The 21,835-nt window shown below is 39.1% G+C and overlaps 1 protein-coding gene across 1 annotated transcript; it reads right to left on the minus strand.

Annotated features, from left to right (window-relative positions):
- Window positions 1–5,297: 5,297 nt before the first annotated feature.
- Window positions 5,298–16,480, minus strand: LOC117298229 (X-ray radiation resistance-associated protein 1-like). The gene is made up of 13 exons (XM_033781362.1): window positions 16,384–16,480; window positions 14,568–14,773; window positions 13,568–13,712; window positions 13,318–13,415; window positions 12,717–12,862; window positions 11,150–11,466; window positions 10,590–10,738; window positions 9,673–9,885; window positions 9,019–9,369; window positions 8,303–8,516; window positions 7,647–7,756; window positions 6,833–7,003; window positions 5,298–5,595 (listed from the first exon to the last, which is right to left on the minus strand). Exons 1-13 carry the CDS (start codon window positions 16,478–16,480, stop codon window positions 5,395–5,397), a joined length of 2,418 nt encoding a protein of 805 aa, XP_033637253.1. The 3' UTR covers window positions 5,298–5,394.
- Window positions 16,481–21,835: the final 5,355 nt, after the last annotated feature.

Consider the following 21,835-nt stretch of genomic DNA (forward strand, 5'->3'; position numbering starts at 1 on the left):
GCACTGACGTTGTGGATGAGTTTATCACGTAGACATTTATGGAGGTTATTTTTCGGTATAAGGACAACATTATGTAGAGTGTTGATAGCTATCGTAGTAATAACCATTTTGGTCAAAGTAGCGTTCCTTTTTTTGCAATGTATTGTTTCTTTAATTTGTCACATGCTGTATTTCATTTTAAAAGTAGATTTGTTGATTTTCTAGGATTGTAATAAGTAAGAGCCTAATTTTAGGTGCTTTCCTGTCCTCTACCAAGCCGCTCATAGCTCATTATCTAACAAAGCTCTGTTGATAACGACCCCCTGGGCATCCTTTGTTCCTGAGGTAATCCACCGAGTCAACCTGATGAAAAAAAAAAACTTAATCCTCTTAAAAATATCTTGGAGCCGTTGTCTAAAATTTCAACTAAAACTCAAACTTGTTTGCGGAAGTAAATAAGTCCTGACTGATGACTATGAAGATAAGAAGTAGAGCAAATTACATCTAGTTACCGGGCAATCTTGTTGGTAAGACACTGCTCTAGAATTGCAAAGGTTGTGGGTTCAAATCCTACTTGAGTAATATGCCTGTGATTTTTGTCCACACAACTCGGGGGGAAAAGTACCGTCGTCCACAGTGCTAACACAGATCAGTGTAAGGGTGAAACCAAATTGAATATTCTTCATCCCTGATGCAAAAATCCACATCTACAGTGTATTTGAGCAAAGTGGTTGGAAAGAGGACACAGTACTAGTACAACTCTAGGTAAGACTACAACAGATGAGGGCAGTCTTTTATTTGTCCCAAGTTATTATGTTTCTTTCTTTCTTGTTGTAATAACCTTGTCCTGTTCACTGTCGGAATATAGCTTAAACTACTGTAGACATAGCTTGTATGCCATATACAGTCAACCCAAGGAGCCAGAGTTGGTAGCAACTCCACATTAGGCCTGTAGTCACTTTATGCAAGAAGAAGTCAAGTCACAAGTCAATGCTGGAAGTTACAAGTCAAGTCAAAATGAGTCAACCAAATTGCGACTCAAGTGCAGGCCTGTATGCTTTGTTGTTTTCAAAATGAAAAGGGTACCAAGGCATTTTCTCCTTGGTAAAGGGCACCCTATGAGAAAATTGTAAATTTCTACATTTCAAGGGCACCAAGGCAATGACCAGGGGGCATGGAGGCAATCGCCTTCACTGCCTCCGTGAAGTATCGGGCCTGCAAGTGCTATGCCAGTCGAAGTCACATGACTAAAGTCAATAACTCTGCAAAGAGCATGTTATACAGAGGTACTGCTTGTTATGCTTTGGTGTCCTTTCTTTTGCTCTCCTCTAACAAAACTGTTCCAATGTTGAAAAGAGGTCATTTTCACTCCCGGGGAACTTGGCCTAACATGAGTCGGCTGTACATGTATGTAAGGAATATTTGTATTTGAGAGTAGGCGTCCAACATTATGTCATAAAATAGTTTGGGTTTTGTTAGAAAAATACTACATGTAGTTTTATGTGTGTAAATGTTAATAAGTTTCTTTTGGTAGCAATACAATGTATTAAGTGAATTTTAGGAAAAGCTTTTGTTTGCTTTTATTTGGTTACTTTTCTTAAAAGGTGATTTTTTTTCTTGATTTTCCCCTATGATTTTACCATAAATTGTGTAATAATTTGTTTTGTGATTGTACTTTTATTTTTGTTTGTTATTTCTATTTTTTTTTGGTTTATAAAGAGGACAAGTGTTTGAAACCAAGGGCAGCTTTTCTTATTTTGCCCGAGGGCAGGTCACATGACTTCGGTCATGTGACACATCAGGTGGACACATGGCCTTCAATGTGGTCATGTGACACTGACTGACTTCAGAGCAGCTGTGAAAGAGGATGCTGTTAGCTTTTTAGAAAGAAAAAAATCTGTTTGTTTTTGGTGTTCAATTTAACCAATTATAGAGGGCTAGGACTGTCACCCGAGCCTAAAAGCCCAGGGGACGTTTTCACAAAGAGTTAGGACTAGTCCTAACTTAGGACTAGTCCTAGGAGATATTAAAAACATTTGGGTTGTCCTAAGTAAGGACAAGTAACTCGGTTTAAGTCGAGATAACACTAGTCTTAACTCTTTGTGAACCCCTGTTCATCCTTCTTGCGAAGGCGAATAAAATAAAATTTTGATGAACAAATTAGCAACAAGTAATTAGCAACAGTTGAGCTGTGTTCAACTCCTGCGAAACATTAGACTTGATGACAAGTCGTTAGGCGCTGCCTTTTTGTCTGCCGTTCATGCAACAGTCACAGTGCGATGTTACACATGCAACAGTCGTATGTAGCGCGAGGCAGCTACTGACTGACTCACACACACATACTGGGATCGAGGGTGTGTGTATCGTCCCCGTAGCTACACCGCGCTGTAACTACACACCGCGCTTAACAATTACTGTCTTGACTTCACAAGACTAGCGAAACAAGACTAGCGAAACAATCAGTGCTAAGACAGCTATGTGATTTCAAAATTTGCTTCCTATTCGCATTTGCAGGAAAGTATGAACCGGGCTTTATAACAACCCCCAAACCCCTCGCTTTCTTTCCCCCCTGTATACCTAGTTAGTAAATGTGTTACAATTTGTGAAAAATTTAGGGGTACCTAATTTGACACATTTGATGTAGAATTGCTGTTCCAGTTTGGCAATTTACAGTATTTCTTTTGTTGCTGTACTATAATGATGTAAAACATGCAGCATGCTGTGTTCTTTATCATTGACTTGCTGGTATACAAGTTGTTTTCCCATTAATTATTATGAGATTATTTTAGAGACCATGTGTGGATAGTCGTACGATTGGGTGAACAAAGTTATTATTCTTTAGGCTTGTTGAATTTTTGTAACCAATTGATTTATAACCGTCGTCGCGAAGTGAGTAAAAGCAAGTCAGAGATTTGAAATTCAAGGGTATACATAATTATTATCGGGAAAAATTTTGTGTAAATTTATTACTAATCCAAGTTAGTGGTTTGTTTTTTGTAAGTGTTTATATAGTAGGTATTTGGGATATAATAATAAATGGGAGTTAAAGAAATAGCTACTTTGTAAATTTTATCTGTAGATTTGAGGCTTTCTTGTAAAAATCGAGAGACAGTGGGACAATGGAATCCCAAAGCGTAATTTCTTTTCCTTTTTTTTTCCTTTTTATTTAATTTTAAGTGTATTTTCTTTCTTTTTTGTTCTGTTGACTTCTATGATTATTTAATTATAAATACATTTACCCAGGTTTTATTGTGTTCTTGTTTAAGTTCCAGTTGTAAAGTACGTATGAATAAAACAAAATTCTTTATACTTCATATGTTGGTGGAAGTGTTTTATTAATTTTGTGTTTTTTTTTTCTAGAAGAATGGTCGAAGGGGGAAGGAGGGGGGAATGAAGAGGCGAGTCCAGAATTTTTACCCTTATTGGGCCACACAATTATTGAAAAAATATAGATTTTTATTAAATTCAGGGCCAAAATAGAAAACAAAATCACAAGTCCAGCATCCTTTTTTTGGGGGGGCCAAAAAAATCACAAGGGGGTACCAGCATTTTGATACAATTTTGGCACAAAAAGGAGACGATCACAAGGGGTGAGTCCAGCATTTTAATTCAATTTGGCAAAATCAAAAGAGGTAAGTCCAGCATTTTTATTCAGTATGGCCAAAAAAAAAAATCAAAAGGGACAAGTCCAGCATTTGTATTCAGTTTGGCAAAAAAAAAAATCACAAGGGGTAAGTCCAACATTTGTATTCAATTTGGGCAAAAAAATCACAAGGGCTTAGTCTGGCAATTTGTATTAAGTTTGGGCATAAAAAATCACAAGGGGTAAGTCCAGAATTTCCATTCAATTGGGGCAAAGAAAAATTCAAAAGGGTTAAGTCCAGCATTTTTATTCAATTTGTGCCCAAAATAAAAAAAAATTCACAAGGGGGTTAGTCCAGTAATTTTACTCATTTTGCACAAAAAAATGTAAAAAATCACAAGGGGTAAGTCCAGCATTTTGATTCAACCGGTCAAAAATGAAAAAGATCCCGAGGGGTACGTCTAGCATTTTGATTCAATTTTGGCCCAAAATGTGGGGAAAAATTGGGTAAGTCCAACATCTTTATTCAATTTGGTCAAAAAATGAAAAAGATCACAAGGGGTACGTCTAGCATTTTGATTCAATTTGGGCACAAAAAGTGGGGAAAAAATTGAAAAAAATCACAAGGGGCAAGTCCAGCACTTTGATTAAATTTGTTAGCCTAGCTTGGCAAGGGCGGTAAAATTACAAGGGCGGTAAGGGGAAAGCCTCAAATTAAAATAATTAGCAAGGTCCACAAACAGCCCTATCAGTTAATTAAGAGGTAAATTGGAGGCTACTGATTAGTTGGTAGCATTTTTATCCGATTTGGGCCACAATTTGTTATCCATTTATGATCCAATGATTCACTCATTGAATACATGTAATTCCTCCAAATTGTGTGGTTTTCGTTTTTACTTTGTGAACTTACATGACTAACATGGCCCGTAATTATTTTTTTATCACAAATTTGGTTCTACAAAATGGCAGATTGTGTCACTAAATAAAATGAAAGGAAAACAACACAGTTTTTCAAGTTATTTGTGTGGATCATTATAATTCTTTTCAAACATCTTTTCAAACATCTTTCCAACCATACTAATTTCATGACCAAATGCCTGCAGGATCCAAACGCTCAAACCAAAGGCAATGCGTCACTTAATACTGCATCACCATTTTACAGAAAATCAAAACAGCAAAACAAATTCTTTCTTTGAAATATATTTCAAATTTATTGTAAATATATAAATTATATAAATTGATAAAGTTAATTACAGATTCATATTTTCAGGGTTTAGAAAACAGTTAAATTTCCAAATTTATTATTTACATCTGTACAAGTAATGAGTGGGGCCTATTTGACAAAAAATACTAAGCATAAGAAACATTGAACCTTGGCAAATCTCTTTGCTCAGAATAAAAGTAATAAAGGGGGCTTAAAGACACGGAGACTATTTGTAATTGTCAAAGACCAGTCTTCCTACTTGGTGTATCTCAACATATGCACAAAATAACAAACCTGTGAAAATTTGAAGAAAAAAAAACCCGTCACACGAATGTGTGTGCTTTCAGATACTTGATTTAGGGACCTCATCAACATCTAATTCTGATGAGGTCTCAAAATCAAATTCAAATATTTTAGTGGAATTTTTTTTTTCTTTTTCAAAAACTATTTTACTTCAGTGGGAGCCGTTTCTCACAACGTTTTATAAAGGCCTACTATCAACAGCTCTCCATTGCTCAATACCAAGTTAGTTTTTATATGCAAACAATTATTTTGAGTAATTACCAATAGTGTCCAGTGCCTTGACAGCTTTATGAAATGGTCTTTTGCTACACTGATCTCATCCATCTCAAGACTTAATGACGGACGCAGATTTGACTCTTGTCGTCCCTCTGCTAGACTTAGATCTGGCGCCCCCATGTGTCGACTCCTGTTCCTTGAATCTGTCGCTGATGCTTTGCATGGCCTTTAAGGTTTCTGAGACAGCTTCTTGTTGGCTTTCTTTGCTGTGCATCGAGGTGGCGCGGACGGTGCTGTACTTGGTCTGAATCTAAAGACACCAAAAAAAAAATAATAATAATTTTGTTAGCTTAATTTATCTAATGAAAAAACACCAGGGTTTAAACATTTAAAAAAAAATGTGTTTATATATCACGAAATGCCCAGCAGTGCTATTATTGTTAAGTTCTAGTCTTTAATAGTAAAAATTAACAAAGATAATTTAAAGCCATTATACACTTTCAGTACAGAAAAAAAAAAAAATTCACAGATTTACAAATAATTTACAGGGTTTACAGAAGGTAATGGTGAAAGACTTCTCTTGAAATATTAGTCCATGAAATGCTTTACTTTTTGAGAAAACAGTAAAACAATTTAAATTCTCGCTAGCGAGAATTACAGATTTTTTTTAAACACATGTCATGACACGGCGAAATGCTCAGAAACAAGAGTGGGTTTTCCCGTTATTTTCTCCTGACTCCGATGACCGATTGAGCCTAAATTTTCACAGGTTTGTTATTTTATATAGAAGCTGTGATACACGAAGTGTGGGACTTGGACATTACTGTTTACCGAAAGTGTATAATGGCTTTAAACAGAGAACGGTTTTGTGTTTAGAAAGTGGGAGACTATGTTAGCAACTTGGAACATCTTGACATAAGATAGTAGTTTGACCTCTCTTTAAGTGAATGGGAATATCAAACAATTTGGTCGCTTGTGGCTGCTATGGTCTCTAAAGTGTGAAAAGTGAGACACATCGATGACAAGATAGATCTAAGTAAGATTTGAAACTTTGCAAGGTGGAAATACGATATGGAAAGGTTTGCAGTAACACAGTGTAGAGTGTCCTGGCTGAGTGGTTGAGAGCATCGAATTCAAGTTCTGGTGCAGTCACCGGAGTGTGGGTTTGAATCCCGGTCGTGACACTTGTGTCCTTGAGCAAGGTACTTTACTATAATAGCTTCTCTTCACCCAGGGGTAAATGGGCAAGGGTAGAGGTTGATATTGTGTATGAAAAAGGCACAAGCGCCTTAGGCAGCTCAGGGCTGTATAGGGACCTTAGAAACATTAAAAAGGGATGTTATTGGCCCTATGACCAAGGCACTAATGTAAAGCGCATTGATACGGTGGTTGTGAAATGCGCTATATAAGCATTTGTTATTATTATTATGTAATGACCATCTCTAAAGAGTTGGGGGTGGTTCTGGAAAAAAAACGTTGGTTTCAACTCGATATCGGTCAGTATGCTCTGATCGTCTTCTGAAGAAAACTGAGAAAGATAAACCTACCTCCTGGAGTAGTTTGACAACCTCCGGGTACTCCTTCTTGAGTTTCGTCTTGTCTTCTAAGATCTTGCCCAAGTTGATCTCATCGATGACCAATCTTTTCTTCATCGTCTCCAAGATGTCTTCCAGCTTCTCTGCCTTGTTTTTATGCGGTGGTCTGGGTTGAAGTGTGCTCTGCGTAAAACAATTAAAATAACACTTTCATGTAAAACTTTCCCTCAAAAGAACATAATCTACACAGCCGTAGATGCACACATACCGCAAGCCTAATACAGGCCTGAATTTACATATTTTTAAGGGCAAGGCCACTTTGGTTATGGAGCAAGGATGGCCAATGGCCAACGGGGAGAAAGGGCACGGCAGTTTTGGACGTGAAAATGGTATTTTTTCGAGGGCATCGACGTCCATGGCCATCGTGTATATTCCACGCCTACTAATATATGCCACGTGTCTCAAAACAAAATATACACTTTTTGAAATGGCTGCCGAATAAAAAGTATATAATTCTGGGGAAAAAGGTTTAGGTGTATGGATAGCTTATGGACTCAACTTTCACATGACACCAAATAATCTGAAAATGATTAATTATTGGGTGAGCGGTGCTCACTTTTGTAAAGGGAATGAAAATTAGGTTGCGCAGTCCTTTTGAGCTTTCAAAACTCACTCCCATTCAATGCCTCATATCCCATATTGAATAATTTTGGTTTCATTCCTTCAGAATATATAAATCTGGTCTTTGGCTATTAACAAAATGAATAAACTTTTTTTTTCTTTTTTCTGAAGTTTGGTTTGGGGTGGTAATAATCTTCAGACTTACTCTCTGATACGGTTCAAATGGTTTCTGAGGTCGTTCTAGATCAACCGCGTTCTGATACAGCGTAGATTGCTTCAAAGCGAGCCGCAGTGAGCGCAGGTTCCCTTGGATATCTGCATAAAGACAATCATTAGTACAAATAATTAGTGAAAACAATTCATCAGTTAAAAAAAAATTATTTTTGAAGTTTGGCAAGTCTTGAAATTTACACTGGACCACAGCCCCCGAGGCCACTCATCTTTAATTAAAAAACGTATGCTGAAATGATGAGTTAAAGACACTGGACACCTTTGGTAGGCCCTAATTGTCAAAGACCAGTCTTCTCACTTGGTGTATCTCAACATGCATAAAGTAACAACCCCGTGAAACATTGAACTCAATTGCTTGTCGAGGTTGCGAGATAATAATGGAAAGAATCACACAAAGTTTTGTGCTTTCAGATGCTAGACTTATTATGAGGTCTCAAAATCAAATTCAAATAATTTAGAAGAAAATAACTTCTTTCTCGAAAACTATATTTCTTCAGAAGGAGCCGTTTCTCACAATGTTTTATGCTCGGCCTTCCATGCAAACCAAGGCGGTTTGTTTATCAACAAAAGAAAGGTCGATATGATCAAAAAATCACTAAAATAAATGGTGCATGAAAGAGTTAACTTTACCTGTAACAACTGGTTCAAAATCCGGATCGTCCGGAGCATCGTAGAAAATCTCGTAACCTTTGAACTTATCTGGTACAGAGATGGAGTATGCAGCACTGTCTACCCGCTCCTTCTTCCGCCGTTCTTTCTTAGTCTGTTTTTGTTTAGCAGGGGCGTCGTCTGAGGAGGGCGGAACTTGGTCGGTACCTATTGGCTCTTCAGTTTGATCGTCCACCTGGAAGAAAAATCAGTTCATAGTTTTGCTAAAAAAAGTCTTTCCCAAAATAGTACCCTCCTTGTGATTGAGGGGCAAGTACCTTTGGGCCAGCATGCATCAAAGGTAGACACATATATGTATGTAGCCTGGTGATCATCTGAAGTCACACTTCGAGGCTCGTGAATAAAGCCAGATACCGACTTGGCCGGACGCTGCCAGATGTATCATTGACCTCACAATATTCAAATGCTGCATGAAGTGACGATTGAAAATGCAAGCTGACAAATGACACCAATATCAGACATCATTGGTCGAGCTTTGGCGCTCGACTCGATGGCACTCGACATAATGATGATGATGATGATGATGATGAGTACCAGTATGGAAAGCTTTTACGCCACAGCACGTTTATCCAATAAAATCATTTTATCCAATGAAATCGTTGGGCCTGTAAGATCAGTGCCTGTCTTCATCCTTGTGGATGAAGACAGGGGAACAGACTATCACATGCACCTCTTACCTGTGTAAGGAAGACTGGCTCATCGGCTTGTTGAGCTGCTTCCTTCAGATCACCAGGCGGAGTGGGCCTCTTGAAGTTCTCTTCCGTCCAAGATTTTGTCCTTGACATCTTCTCCTCCTCTGGCCCCTCCTCATGTCGCCTCCTATTATGAAGTGGATCTGTCTTTGGTCTGTCCACTGGGGTCCCTGGGATTGGTGGGAGTGGTTCAGAGACAGGATGTTGGGACGTACCAATGGTGCGCGGAGGGGTCGGTTGCATGGTCGAGGGTGGGAGGGCTGCTCTTGCAGCTGGTGCTGACTCGAGCATTAACTGAAGTGGCTTCTTTGGGATTGGGGGTACAACTTCAGCAACCTGAAAAGAAAACAAATAAGTGAGAAATTATGCACAGCTCACAGCTAGTTAACAACAACCTGAATTATTAAATTAACCCCCATTACTTTCGGCTTACCCTACTAGTGGTTTCTTGCCTTGCCTTTCATCTCTGAGACCTCGGTTCGAATCCCACCACGGGCACTATGGATACGGTTTTCAGTCCGTGCCTGACTGCTTGGGTCCTTGAATAACTCTTGGGTTTTCCTCCCACATTTTCAAACTTAAAATTATAGTGATTTAGTTCGCTTTTTCTGAGGATAGATGAAATGAAATGGAACTTACCTTCCTGTGTGGTTTCGTAGGGACCTGTATAACAGGCTTGGGCTGCTTGTCAGGTTTCTTTCTGATCATATTGATGCCAAGCCTGTCTCTGAGGTACCTCTTGAGTAAGGGTGGGTCTCCGCTGCTGTTGGTGGTCAGGGGATTGTCATGAATGATCAGCTCCTTCAGCATCGGCCAGGCGGCGACCGCTAAGAGGGATTCCTCGTCTTCGATCTGAATTCAAAGTAAAACCCAATCTCCGAATAAATAATAAAAATAACATGTTCTTATAGAGGGCATCTTACAATAATTGTCTCAATGAGCTTTACATTTGTGCCCTGGGGTGGATTCTTAAGACTAGTCTTATCTTGAGTTAGGACTAGCTTTTTTTAATATCTCCTAGGACTAGTCCTAACTTAACTCTTTGTGAAATGGCCCCATGGTAATTGGGCCAATAACATTCTGTCAATCTTTCTCAGCTCCCTGAGAAGTATACAACCTGGCCTACCTTAGCACTCCTAAAGGCTTTTTAATACAAAATATCAACATCTACCCTCGCAGGTACCTAATTATACCCCTGGGTAAAGAGAAGCAGTTATAGTAAAGTATCTTGCTCAAAAACACAAGTGTCATGACCGGGATTCGAACCCATCCTCTGATGACTTAGGGCCCAATTTCATAGGGCTGCAAGCGTATTTTCACTGTTAAGCAGAAAAATTGGGCCGCCATATTGCCTGTGTTACCATGGATTTGCATTGTGACGTCATTTATTTTCATCCAGTAAGCACCTGAAGGTTAGTATGCCTTTTCGTGTGCTTACAGTTAGCAGTGCTATGAAATGGAAATCACACAAAATTGGCTGCTAAGCACACTATGAAATTGGGCCCTGAACTTGAAGCTCTAAACCACTCAGCTTATTAAACGTAACTCTTACATACCCTATTGAAGGCTAGGCTGAGGTGTTCCAACTCAGGAAATGGAGGCGGGAGATCTTGTGAGGGGGTGTCATCGTTCAAGCTACCCTCTCCGGATTCCTCCTTGATCTCCGTCAGATATTGCTGTAAGGCATCAGGTGTGTTGCTACCATCTTAAGACAAGTGAAGGCATGACACTAATTCAGTTAAATCATGAAGGAGTGTTAGCTATTATCATCGAGGGGAGGGGAACTTCTGGCAAGTTTCAACTGTACAGCTTTTTGCATTTCTATAAACAAGCCCCTTTTCAGCACTCTCGTTACGCCATTCACTATTTTTCTGCAAGATAATCTGACGTGAGTGTAAGAAAAAATTCATTTTCTGACATGTGTGTAATCGGGAAAAAAGTATAAAAAAAAATTGAAATTGTCATACTAAAGCTTACAAAACTTAACATTTTAATTACTCTGGTGATTTTAAATCAAAAAGTCAAAGCTCAAAATTGGGGATACATCAAAGACATCAATGGCTAACCCCTCCCTCCGAACAAACCAAATTAATCAATTTAATTGAGTGTTTCTTACCGTCAGGCTCAACTGGCGTCACCCCAGGTGATGCCATCCCACTCCTGCTACTACTGCGACTCTTGGATTCTTTCCTCCTTGACCGGCGTCCTGGCGTAGAGGTTCTGGACGGAATTTCACTCTCCACAGCGATGTGTTTCCCGCTTAGGGCCCTGAGGTGAGGTACGCAGTGGATCTCGTTCTTCTCCAGGTTGAGACGTTTGAGTCTCTTCAGGCCTGCCAGGCTGGCGAAGGTGGCAAGATCGGTCAGGTGGTTGTCATCTAGGGACAGAAGCTCCAGGCTTGGGAAGCGGGCAACGGAAGTTTCTTTGGAATCACTGGCAGGATAACAAACATGTGATACACAAATTAGATTACACTACAGCATAGGAAGATTCTTGTCTATGTTAAGACGTTTGAGTCTTTCAGGCCTGCCAGGCTGGCGAAGGTGGCAAGATTGATCCTGCGGTTGTCATCTACGGACAGAAGCTCCAGGCTTTGGAAGCGGGCGATGAAACTTTCGTTGGAAACACTGGCAGAAAACACAGTTGCTGCAAAAATTTAATAGACGATTTACAGCTAGCATAGGAAACTTTGACGGTAGTTCCCTACAAACCTGACACACGATTTTACGTCGCTATGTCACTTAAACGTTGTTTAGTAGCTTAAACTGTGTAATCGATACGGAAGCAACTGAGATAATTTGGCCTCTATCTCCAAGCGTTCCTGGTGTGTGGGGTGCCCAGCTGAGGGGCTGACATCAACAGTAATTCGACTGAGATGAACAAATTACTGGTCATGTTAACCCTCAGCTGTTGCACCAAGTCCTGGTTGGTTTGATGATCCTGTATGTAGATATTAATTTTAATGAAGGCTAAGTCCATTTTAATGAATGACACACATCCATAATACCAATTACAGAAGTTCTTTGAGGAGATGAGGTCTGGTCTAGATGTTCAAACTCTTTTCTACAACATTTTCTTCATACTTTTAACGGCAGCCATTAACTTTTTCCTATTGTTCTTTCTTGCTATTGTCTTTAATGAAGTAAATTTGTGGATATGCCCATGTGTAAATACAGTTTCATAGTGTAAATATTGAAATTGCCAGCCTGTAAGTATGCAATGATTTGTCATTTTAAGGCAACTCAAGACTGGAACTTCATCTTCGAGAGGGCAAGACCATTTTTGTTTTGTAAAAGGCACTTCCATCTGGAAATCATAAAGCCCAAGGAAATTTTTAAGGGGCAACAAGGCAAATACCAGAGCAATAGAGACCATACTGTGGTCTTGGTGAAATTCCCGGCTTGGCGTATGCACGTTGCCTGCACTCCTGGGGTGATCGCTGTTTTTCCCATGCCAGGCCATCTCTTTAGAACAGCGTCCCACTTCAACTCAGAAAAGCAGATACTTGTTCCAAATTCAAAAATTATCTCAAAACATATCTATTTGGGAAACAATAGCCTTCAATTTTCTGGTTGTCATCATTTACAGACATGACGCACTAGAAATGTTCAACATTATTATTATTATTATTAAAAGTTCTAGGGACAGTTGTGAGTTTGTGATTGATTTATGAAAGTTCTTACAGCAGTGTAGTCTTGATAGGCTTGGCTAGTTCGGGTGGGAGGGATCGCAGCTGGTTACCGGTGAGGAAGAGCACTTTCAGTTTCGGGAGGATACCCAGCGTTAAAATATCATCTTTGGAAAGGTTGTTGTAGGAAAGATCAAGAACCTGAAAGAAACAAATCAACAAACAAAATTTTAAATTATCAAAGTCAAGAAAGTGAGATAATTTCCAACAAGATGAGATTCACCAGGGACCAGACTCATAGAGCTGCTTAAAGGCACTGGACACTATTGTTAATTACTCAAAATAATTTTTAGCATAAAAGCTTACTTGCGATTGAAGAGCTGTTGATAGTATAAACATTGTGAACAATGGCTCGCTTTGAAGTAATATACTTTTGAAGAAAAATGTATTTTATCACTCAGGCCTTTTTTGTAATATCTGAAAGCACAAAAATTTGTGCAACAAGGGTTTTTTTTTCTTCATTGTTCTCTTGCAACTTCGATGAAAAACGAAGCAAACAGGCCTGAGTTATTAGAGTGGACAGACCCACCTTTTCTCTGACAAAATTCTCTGGAACTAGACAATAGTATGGAATAAGCCACAAGAAATTTACTCACTTCTAAACAAGGAAAATCGTCAAACTCCACTCTTATTCCTCGTAGTGCATTTAATGGCATCTCCAACTCTCGAACTATTGGAAAATTGGTAAATGCCTCTGAAAAAGAAAGGGAAAACAAAACAGATTCAATTTTAAAGAATATTTGCAAAGTGTTGGCTTAAAAAAAACTAAACAACACAAATTTGTTTTGCATTCGCTGGAATTATTAACCAGGCTGTGTAACTTAGAAGTTTTTAAGAGAAACTTACCAAATGGTAAAAGGTTTTCCCCAGCGTTGATGTACGCAACATTATCGAACAGCTGGAAGTCTTCCTCCTTCACATCCGTGAGCTCTTTGTCGGTGATGTTAATCGAGCACACATCGGTGGGGTCGTCGACACAACAGTGCTTTATCTGTAGGCAGCCAAAAGTGTGAAAAAAAAAAATAATAATCATATTTATACCGCACACATCTGTTTGTAGAGAGTTTTTTCATTTTCAAAGATGGATGGTTCTGCACGGTTAGTAGTTTTCGACACAACGCAGATTTATCCCAAGTACTGTCGTAGATTGAGGGACGACCATCCTCAAAGCCGACGCTTGCGCAGATGACGCCAAATGTCATCGTAACCGTTGCAGAACCATATCCGACATCAAAAACAAAATCTCTCTAATAGAGCACATTCGTTTCCAAAGAGAAAACGAATGATAACAGTATACAGGAATCTAAGATAATGATTTAGAAGACCTCTTGTAACAAGAGGTCATTGGGTTCAAATCCTGCTCTAGTAATTTTTACTATGTTCAAACCATTGAGTTATATATAAGAACTAGAGGGCGCACTGGCCTATATACGCGCCCGTTCGCGCGCATGCGGCCATTTTCTAGGTTGACAAAAACAGCATCGCACAGCCTGTGTTTGTACGGCCATTATCTTAGTTGACAAAACAGCATCGCACAGCGTGTGTTTGTGCGGCCATTTTGTAAGTTGACAAAACAGCATCGCGTAGCGTTCAATAAACACAATCTCCACTGTGTGTTTTATATACAACGCACGTACAGAATGGCGCGCATGTCTTTCCTTGCGGTTCTGTCGTGTTTGTGCAAGCAGCATCACCAGTGCGCCCTCTACCTCTTATAAATACCTCTATGGTTCAGACCCAAATAAAAAATAAGTGTAAAATGAAATTTAGTTGGTGATTAATTTATAACTTTAATTGCCCTTGTTGTGTTTAGTTTTTTAACAATCAACGACAGTCGACATCTTACCAGGAAGAAGCCGTCCAGCATTCCTGAAGTAGAGTTGTCGGCTCTGAAATCGTCCAGTGTCGATGGCGGATTTTTCTTTCTCCTTTCTTCTTTTTCCTTTTCTTTACGCTCATGTTTAATCTGTGCATAGGTCTTGGGTTTCGCACACAGGACAGCCTTAAAGTGGCGACGCTGCTCTGCCTTTTGGGCCACCAGCCAGGCTCCAGCTGTAAGATCAATAAATTAGCTGTTGATAACTTTCCCTATTTGGTGATGAAAACAACTTTTTTTACGACACTATCCACTAAACACAAGCCTCCACACATTTACAAACTTACACGGTTTAAAGATAATGATGGTAGATAGAAAGTTTTTTAACTCTAGAAATGGATTTATACAGGGAATTTGTGTACACATGTCACTGATTGCTAGACAGATTCGGTCGCACTAAATACCGACAACTCACGACCCCTCACGACAAAATTTTTTAAATGCACTTTAACAGAACATTTGAACGCAATTCAACCGTTAAACATGTGCACAAGAGTCATGTGCATCTAAATCACTTTCAAACTGTTGAAAAAATTGTATTTTTTACTTTTAAAAAGGTGTTTTTTACCCCGAATTTAGTAACGAACAGAAATATTCGCCATGTTGTCTTTCAACGTACTTGGACGATTCTATTACACCGCAGGGGGCGAGGTAATTTCTGAGGTCTGAGTTTTATTTTTTCGTTTTGGTTATAGCTGCTGATTTGTTCTTTCTTGTTAGTAACTAAGCCGCCACTCTGGAATTCAAAGTTAAAAGGGGAAACTTAAATATAAAATATACTATTGTTTTAAACTCCATGAAATACATTTTTAAAAATGGTAAATAATCATCTTGCATATTGTGTCACCCCTGCGGTATAATAGAATCGTCCAAGTGCGTCGAAAGACAACATGGCGGATATTACCGTTCGTTACTAAATTCGGGTAAAAAACACTTTTTTTTACAATTAAAAATTCAATTTTTTCAACAGTTTCATTTGGGTGTATATGACTCTTGTGCATATATTCAACGGTTGACTTATGTTCAAATGCTCTGTTAAAGTGCATTTAAAAATTGTTGTCGAGAGTTGTCGTGAGTTGTCGGTATTTAGTGCGACCCGTCAGATTGGAGGTCGACCGTTCAACTTGTGTATTGGACATGTTGGCCATCTGTTGAGTTGTCCCAAACCGTCTTGGAAAATGACAGTGGAGTTGTCCAACGGACGAGTTGTTCAACATTCAACTCTACCACTTCTTCTTCTGACACCTGACACCAGTTATTGCAGAGTGCATTGACTCCGCGCTGCAACTTACTCAACTGCACTTTAAAAGAACATTTGAACGTCAAGTCAACCCTCAACTAAATGTAAACTAAAATACTTGTATTTATATTATTAATAATTTATACATCACTTAGGGGGCCTTCGCCACTTAGGCCTATGGCTTGAAATTCACGCTGGACCGCAGGCAGGCCGGAGTGGTTGCTTGATTGATCTTCCTGGAATAACTTAAATTTTAAGTTCCTAGAAAGGAGCTGTTTTAAGTTAAAACAGCTCCTATCTAGGAACCCAACACCCAATTGCCCTGTGTTTATCCATGGTTTATCATTTTAAATAAATGTTTTTCAGCAGTCTGGCATGTCTGGCAGCTTGTCCTGTCATGCCTGTGTAGTGTTGGAATGTTGTTCCCGATTTGTTTCGAAAACTGATTTTGACAGTTAATAAGACAAACGGCAAACCCATTCATCTTGTGGAAATACTCCCCAAAATACTCCTTTATTTCTTTCTAAATAATAAATAATCATTTACCATCCTCAGACTGCCTGAAACCGTTCCTTGCAGGGAAGCAATTCGTAAAAAATCCACCTTTTCCGTCATCAAGTTTCACACCAGCAGGCATCGCCATGATGGATCTTATCCGTCGCTAAGGCAACCGTCACTTTGTTGACAATAAGTCAACCTCGTTCTCGCAGTCCACTCCACTCAACGTTGTTGCAATAGGCGGGGACGAAAACAAGAACAGAGATTAACAATGGACAATCGATGTGTGGCTGCGGCCGGCTGCACAGAACACAATCACGATCGTACAATCACGATCGTTCCCAATTTTTGGGCATGATATTATGTACGAACGGATATAATTAATTATGGAGCGCCGGATGCCTCTAAAATTCAACAGCGAAAGAGTTCTAAATGAGTTGGGGTTATTTTTTTTTCTTCTCCAAATTTACAGCTTAAAATTGTCATTACGGTCTGAAATTGCTCTCGAAACAGCATTTTAAAGCAACAAATTTGTGTTTTCCCCTTTTGTCTCCTCTAAATAATCGTGAAAAACATGCTGTATATGATTGTACGAATCAAAGTTTTCTAGTGAAAAATTGACCACTGTTGCATAAAAGTATAATTTTGTCGTGTTTAAATTTCAAGGGATAAACGGTTGTTTTGAGCAGCTTGGTCTATAATATTTCCTCCATGGTTTGCTCCATGGTTTCGTTTGGTCCTTGCTCGCACACCTCCGTGGGGAGCACCCGATAAATTTTGTTCGTCCAAACAGTATTTCATGGGCAGCATCATACTTCAATAGAGGGCGCTATTTCAGGCAATGAAAACCACGATCACAAACTAGAGACCAAATCTAAGCTACATACAGAACAACGGTATTTTACGTAACAAAACAAAGGACAAAAATACAAAACACTTTTCACCCCGTGGTTTCGTTTGTTTTGTTTTTAAATTTCCGTTCTTTTCGGCCACCTCTTGATAAAATAAATACAGAAAGTGGATTAAAGGGGCAGTGGACAATAAAATTGGTATTATTCTTAATAATTCTTAGCACAAAACCTTACTTGGTATCAAGTAAATGGGGAGAGGTTGCTATAGTATAAAACATTGTGAGAAACGGCTCCCTCTGAAATGGAGTAGTTTTCGAAAAATAAGTAATTTTCCACAAATTTGATTTCGAGACCTCAAGTTTAGAACTTGAGGTCCCGAAATCAAGCACCTGAAAGCACACAACTTCGTGTGACAAGGGTGTTTTTTCTTTCATAGTTATCTCGCAACTCCGACGACCGATCGAGCTCAAATTTTCACAGGTTTGTTATTTTGTGCATATTATGTTGAGATACACCAAGTGAGAAGACTGGTCTTTGACAATTACCAATAGTGTACACTGTGTTTAAGGTTTCGTGAAAAGTGCATTTCTATTTCTTTGCTTTTATGCCACCTGAATAGCATATTTTACTATGGAGGAAAAAAGTTGCCATTTGCTTTTCTGCTACCGGAATAGTAGAAAAGCCCACTTTTCTGCCCACTTAAAGCAGATGTTACTCTGGCGGCCGAGAAGTCGCCTTCTCATTTTCCCATTTAAGATCCCAGAAAGTCAAATTTTACTTAGGCGGCCGAAAAGTGGCCATTATTTTGCAGTTTTGCTTTCAGTGACCGCCCGTGAAGGTTTTGGTTAACTGAACACGCCCAAACGTGCCCACGAATTGTAACACTATCGAAAGCGCATCAACAAAAACAGTTATACTGAAAGCAAATAATTACTAAATAAATAATGTGCAAGAGAGAGCGACTCGCATGAGGCTATTGGAGTAAGCCGAATCTTGTAGACAACAGTCTTACAGACAAACAAACAAACGGAGAAGAAGAAACAAGGACAAGACAGACAAAACGAACAATGACATTACAAACGGCTTGCGACACTAAATACAAAGAATAATTTGGGATTTGATGCATTGTAAGGTCTGAATGTCATTGTTTTATTTAATTGGAATTGGCTATCCCTGGGGAGATTAATAATATTCTTTTCGAGATTTTGTTTTACTCTCTTATGTGACCCGCTATTTTAAAGTAGGAGTTTTTCGCACTATACGGTAGATGAGTTATCATCGGTTTTAAAACAGGCCTTATGAAATTGGGCCAATAACCATTGGCTGCGAGTTGTGCGCAGCGCGTACGGTGCACGTTTCCCATGACGGTAAAATACAAGGAGCCTGTTTGTCATATTATTTTGAAACCTTTTATTGCCCCATTATATTAACAGAAACACATAATTATTATGATGAAAATAAGGTATTTCCTGCACGGTGTGCTTTAAAGGCACTGGACACTATTGGTAACTACTCAAAATATTTGTCATCATAAAACCTTTCTTGATTACAAGTAATGGGGAGAGATGGATGGTATAAAACATTGTGAAAAACAGCCCCCTCTGAAGTGACATGGTTTTTGAGAAAGAAGTAATTTTCCACTAATTTGATTTCAAGACCTCAAGTTTAGAATTTGAGGTCTCGAAATCAAGCATCAGAAGGCACACAACTTCGTGTGACAAGAGTGTTATTTTCTTTCATGATTATCTCGCAAATACGACGACCGATTGAGCTCAAATTTTCACAGGTTTGTTATTTTTATGCATATGTCGAGTAACACTAACTAGCTTTTTGCTATCAAGAAGTGTGCAAGTCGACCTAAACCTTTAAAAAAATGGATGCAGGGACATGCCAGTATGACTAAGGTACAAACTGCATCTCCCTAGCATTTTTTGTTCCAGAGTTATTCCAGAGCTTTGCTGAAAGTTTTTAATTGTCCGGGCCTGTTTTTTGAATGACCCCCCTTACTGTTGGTTGGAATCCTGACTGCGCCGTGTCTTTGTATACGTTGAATACAAGCACTGTGTACGTCAATTTCTAATGGGTGCCTGCTCGCGCCGAAGATTTTGCATGATACTGGGATCGAAATTACCCGTTGTACACTTTGTTTTTCTCTCCGATAGCTCTGTGCACAAAACTCCCATAGTGGAGGTTGTTGAAATCGTTTCTGAGTCCCGCTTACTTGAGCTTTTTTCTATCAAGAAGTGTGCAAGTCGCCCTAAACCTTTAAAAAATGGACGCAGGTACATACCATGATGACTAAGGTACAAGCTGCATTTCCCAAGCATTTTTAGTTCCAGAGTTATTCCAGAGCATTGCTGAAAGTTTTTAATTGTCCGGGCCTATTTTTTGAATGACCCCCCTTACGTCAATTTCTAATGGGTGCCTGCTCGCGCCGTCGCATCTGGCCCCGCCTTAAAAATCGTCAGAGCATTAAGTTTTGTACAAGAGGAAAGCCCTTGAACAGGGCAATCCTGTGGTGGTAAAATTTTGGAGATTGAGCATGATGCTGGGATCGAAATTACCCGTTGTACATTTTGTTTTTCTCTCCGACAGCTCTGTGCACAAAACTCCCATAGTGGAGGTTGTTGAAATCGTTTCTGAGCAACCCCGCCTACTTGAGCTTTTTTCTATCAAGAAGTGTGCAAGTCGCCCTAAACCTTTAATAAATGGACGCAGGAACATGCCAGGATGACTAAGGTACAAACTGCATCTCCCTAGCATTTTTTGTTCCAGAGTTATTCCAGAGCATTGCTGAAAGCTTTTAATTGTCCGGGCCTATTTTTTGAATGACCCCCTTATTGTTGGTTGGAATCCTGACTGCGCCGTGTCTTTGTATACGTTGTATATCCGCACAGTGTACGTCAATTTCTAATGGGTGCCTGCTCGCGCCGTCGCATCTGGCCCCGCCTTAAAAATCGTCAGAGCATTAAGTTTTGTACGAGAGGTAAGCCCTTGAACATGGCAATCATGTGGTGGTAAAATGTTGAAGATTGAGCATGATACTGGGATTGAAATTACCCGTTGTACATTTTGTTTTTCTCTCCGACAGCTCTGTGCACAAAACGCCCATGTTGAGGTTGTTGAAATCGTTTCTGAGCAACACCGAGGAAAGCCCTTGAATATGGCAATCCGGTAGTGGTGGATTTTTGAAGGTTGAGCATGAGCAACCCCGCAATACGAAGGCTGGTCAGTTTTTGTAGTAAATCTTGTAGGTAGGTCTTCTTTGTGTATAGAATAGTATACTTCTTGTTTAAAGATCAAAAAGGGGGCCATTGATATTAAAATTCACAATGGTTAGTTTTAGGAATATTGATAAAAAAAAACATCACTCTTGTCTGTCTGTGTACAAAGGGACAATTTCATGTCGACAACAAATACAAAGTTTTGACGATGACGAAAACACACAGTGATTGCTGAAAAACGAAATTTACTTCAGATGGAACCGTTTCTCACATTTTGTTATACTATACCAACAGTTCGTTACCAAGTAAGTTTTTGTGCTAACAACTATTTTTAGTAATAACTTATAGTGTCCAGTGTCTTTAAACGTTTTCTCCCCATTTACATTGCCGCGCCGCTTTAGTATGTGGAATAGACCGATTGCGCTATATCAATGTTCAAAATGTGATCTATAGTGGTTATAGAAAGTTAAATCTACACAATAAAGACATAAATAACCATTTTAACTGAAAACGAAGCCCTTGTTCAAAAGTTGAATGTTGTGATATTGATTTAAATCATATTTTGCTGTTTGATATTTCACTGAGTTTTCTACTACATAAAAATGATTATTTTGAGAGTATTGTTAGACTACGAACGTTACTGAGGTTTGAGTAAGCTTATGCGCCGTGGACTTTGCGCCGTGCACATACAGACTACATCTTGTGAACATTCTCGTGGAATTTCCTAGTTGTTGGACTGTTGGTTCAACCCATTAATGACCTTGTTCAGCCACGGGTAAGGTCTCATGTTACAAACTCCTAAATACTCTCCAGTGATTTCGAGAATTTAGGGTTTATTGAACACACAATTGTTACAGTAATCATGTCATCCTAACGCACATTTACATGCAGTACGCCGTGTTTGTTTACATCTAATACCAACTATAGGTCACGTGACAGACAGAGCGCAATCGGTCTATTGTCCATCTTAAAGGAACATTACAGAACTGTTTTTTGCTGACAAAACAGTTGATGGCAATGTAAGCACTTTATGTAATCCACCATATACATAAACTGACAAACCTGTAGAAGTTTGAGATTGATCGGCCATCTGGGTCACGAGAGAATAGTGTAAAACCGATTACAAATTTTGCATTGCATCAATGCCAAAATTAAAAGGAATAAAACGCTCACTGAGCGATAAACTCTAAACGCGAAGTTAGATTATGCTCATTAAATATGACATTTCAGACAGAAAATTTCAATGGATATTTTCAACTATCATCATCATCATCATTAGACCGTGTAGGTTTTATGTAAATCTCTGATCTTGACGATTTTTGTTTCTTACCAATTCTATAACGTTCCTTTAAAGCTCGAAACTTGCCAAAAGCCATAAATGAAGAGTACGTTAAAGGAACACGTTGCCTTAGATCGGCCGAGTTG

The sequence above is a fragment of the Asterias rubens genome, chromosome 13, assembly GCF_902459465.1.
Source record: "Asterias rubens chromosome 13, eAstRub1.3, whole genome shotgun sequence".
Classification (NCBI taxonomy): Eukaryota; Metazoa; Echinodermata; class Asteroidea; order Forcipulatida; family Asteriidae; genus Asterias; species Asterias rubens.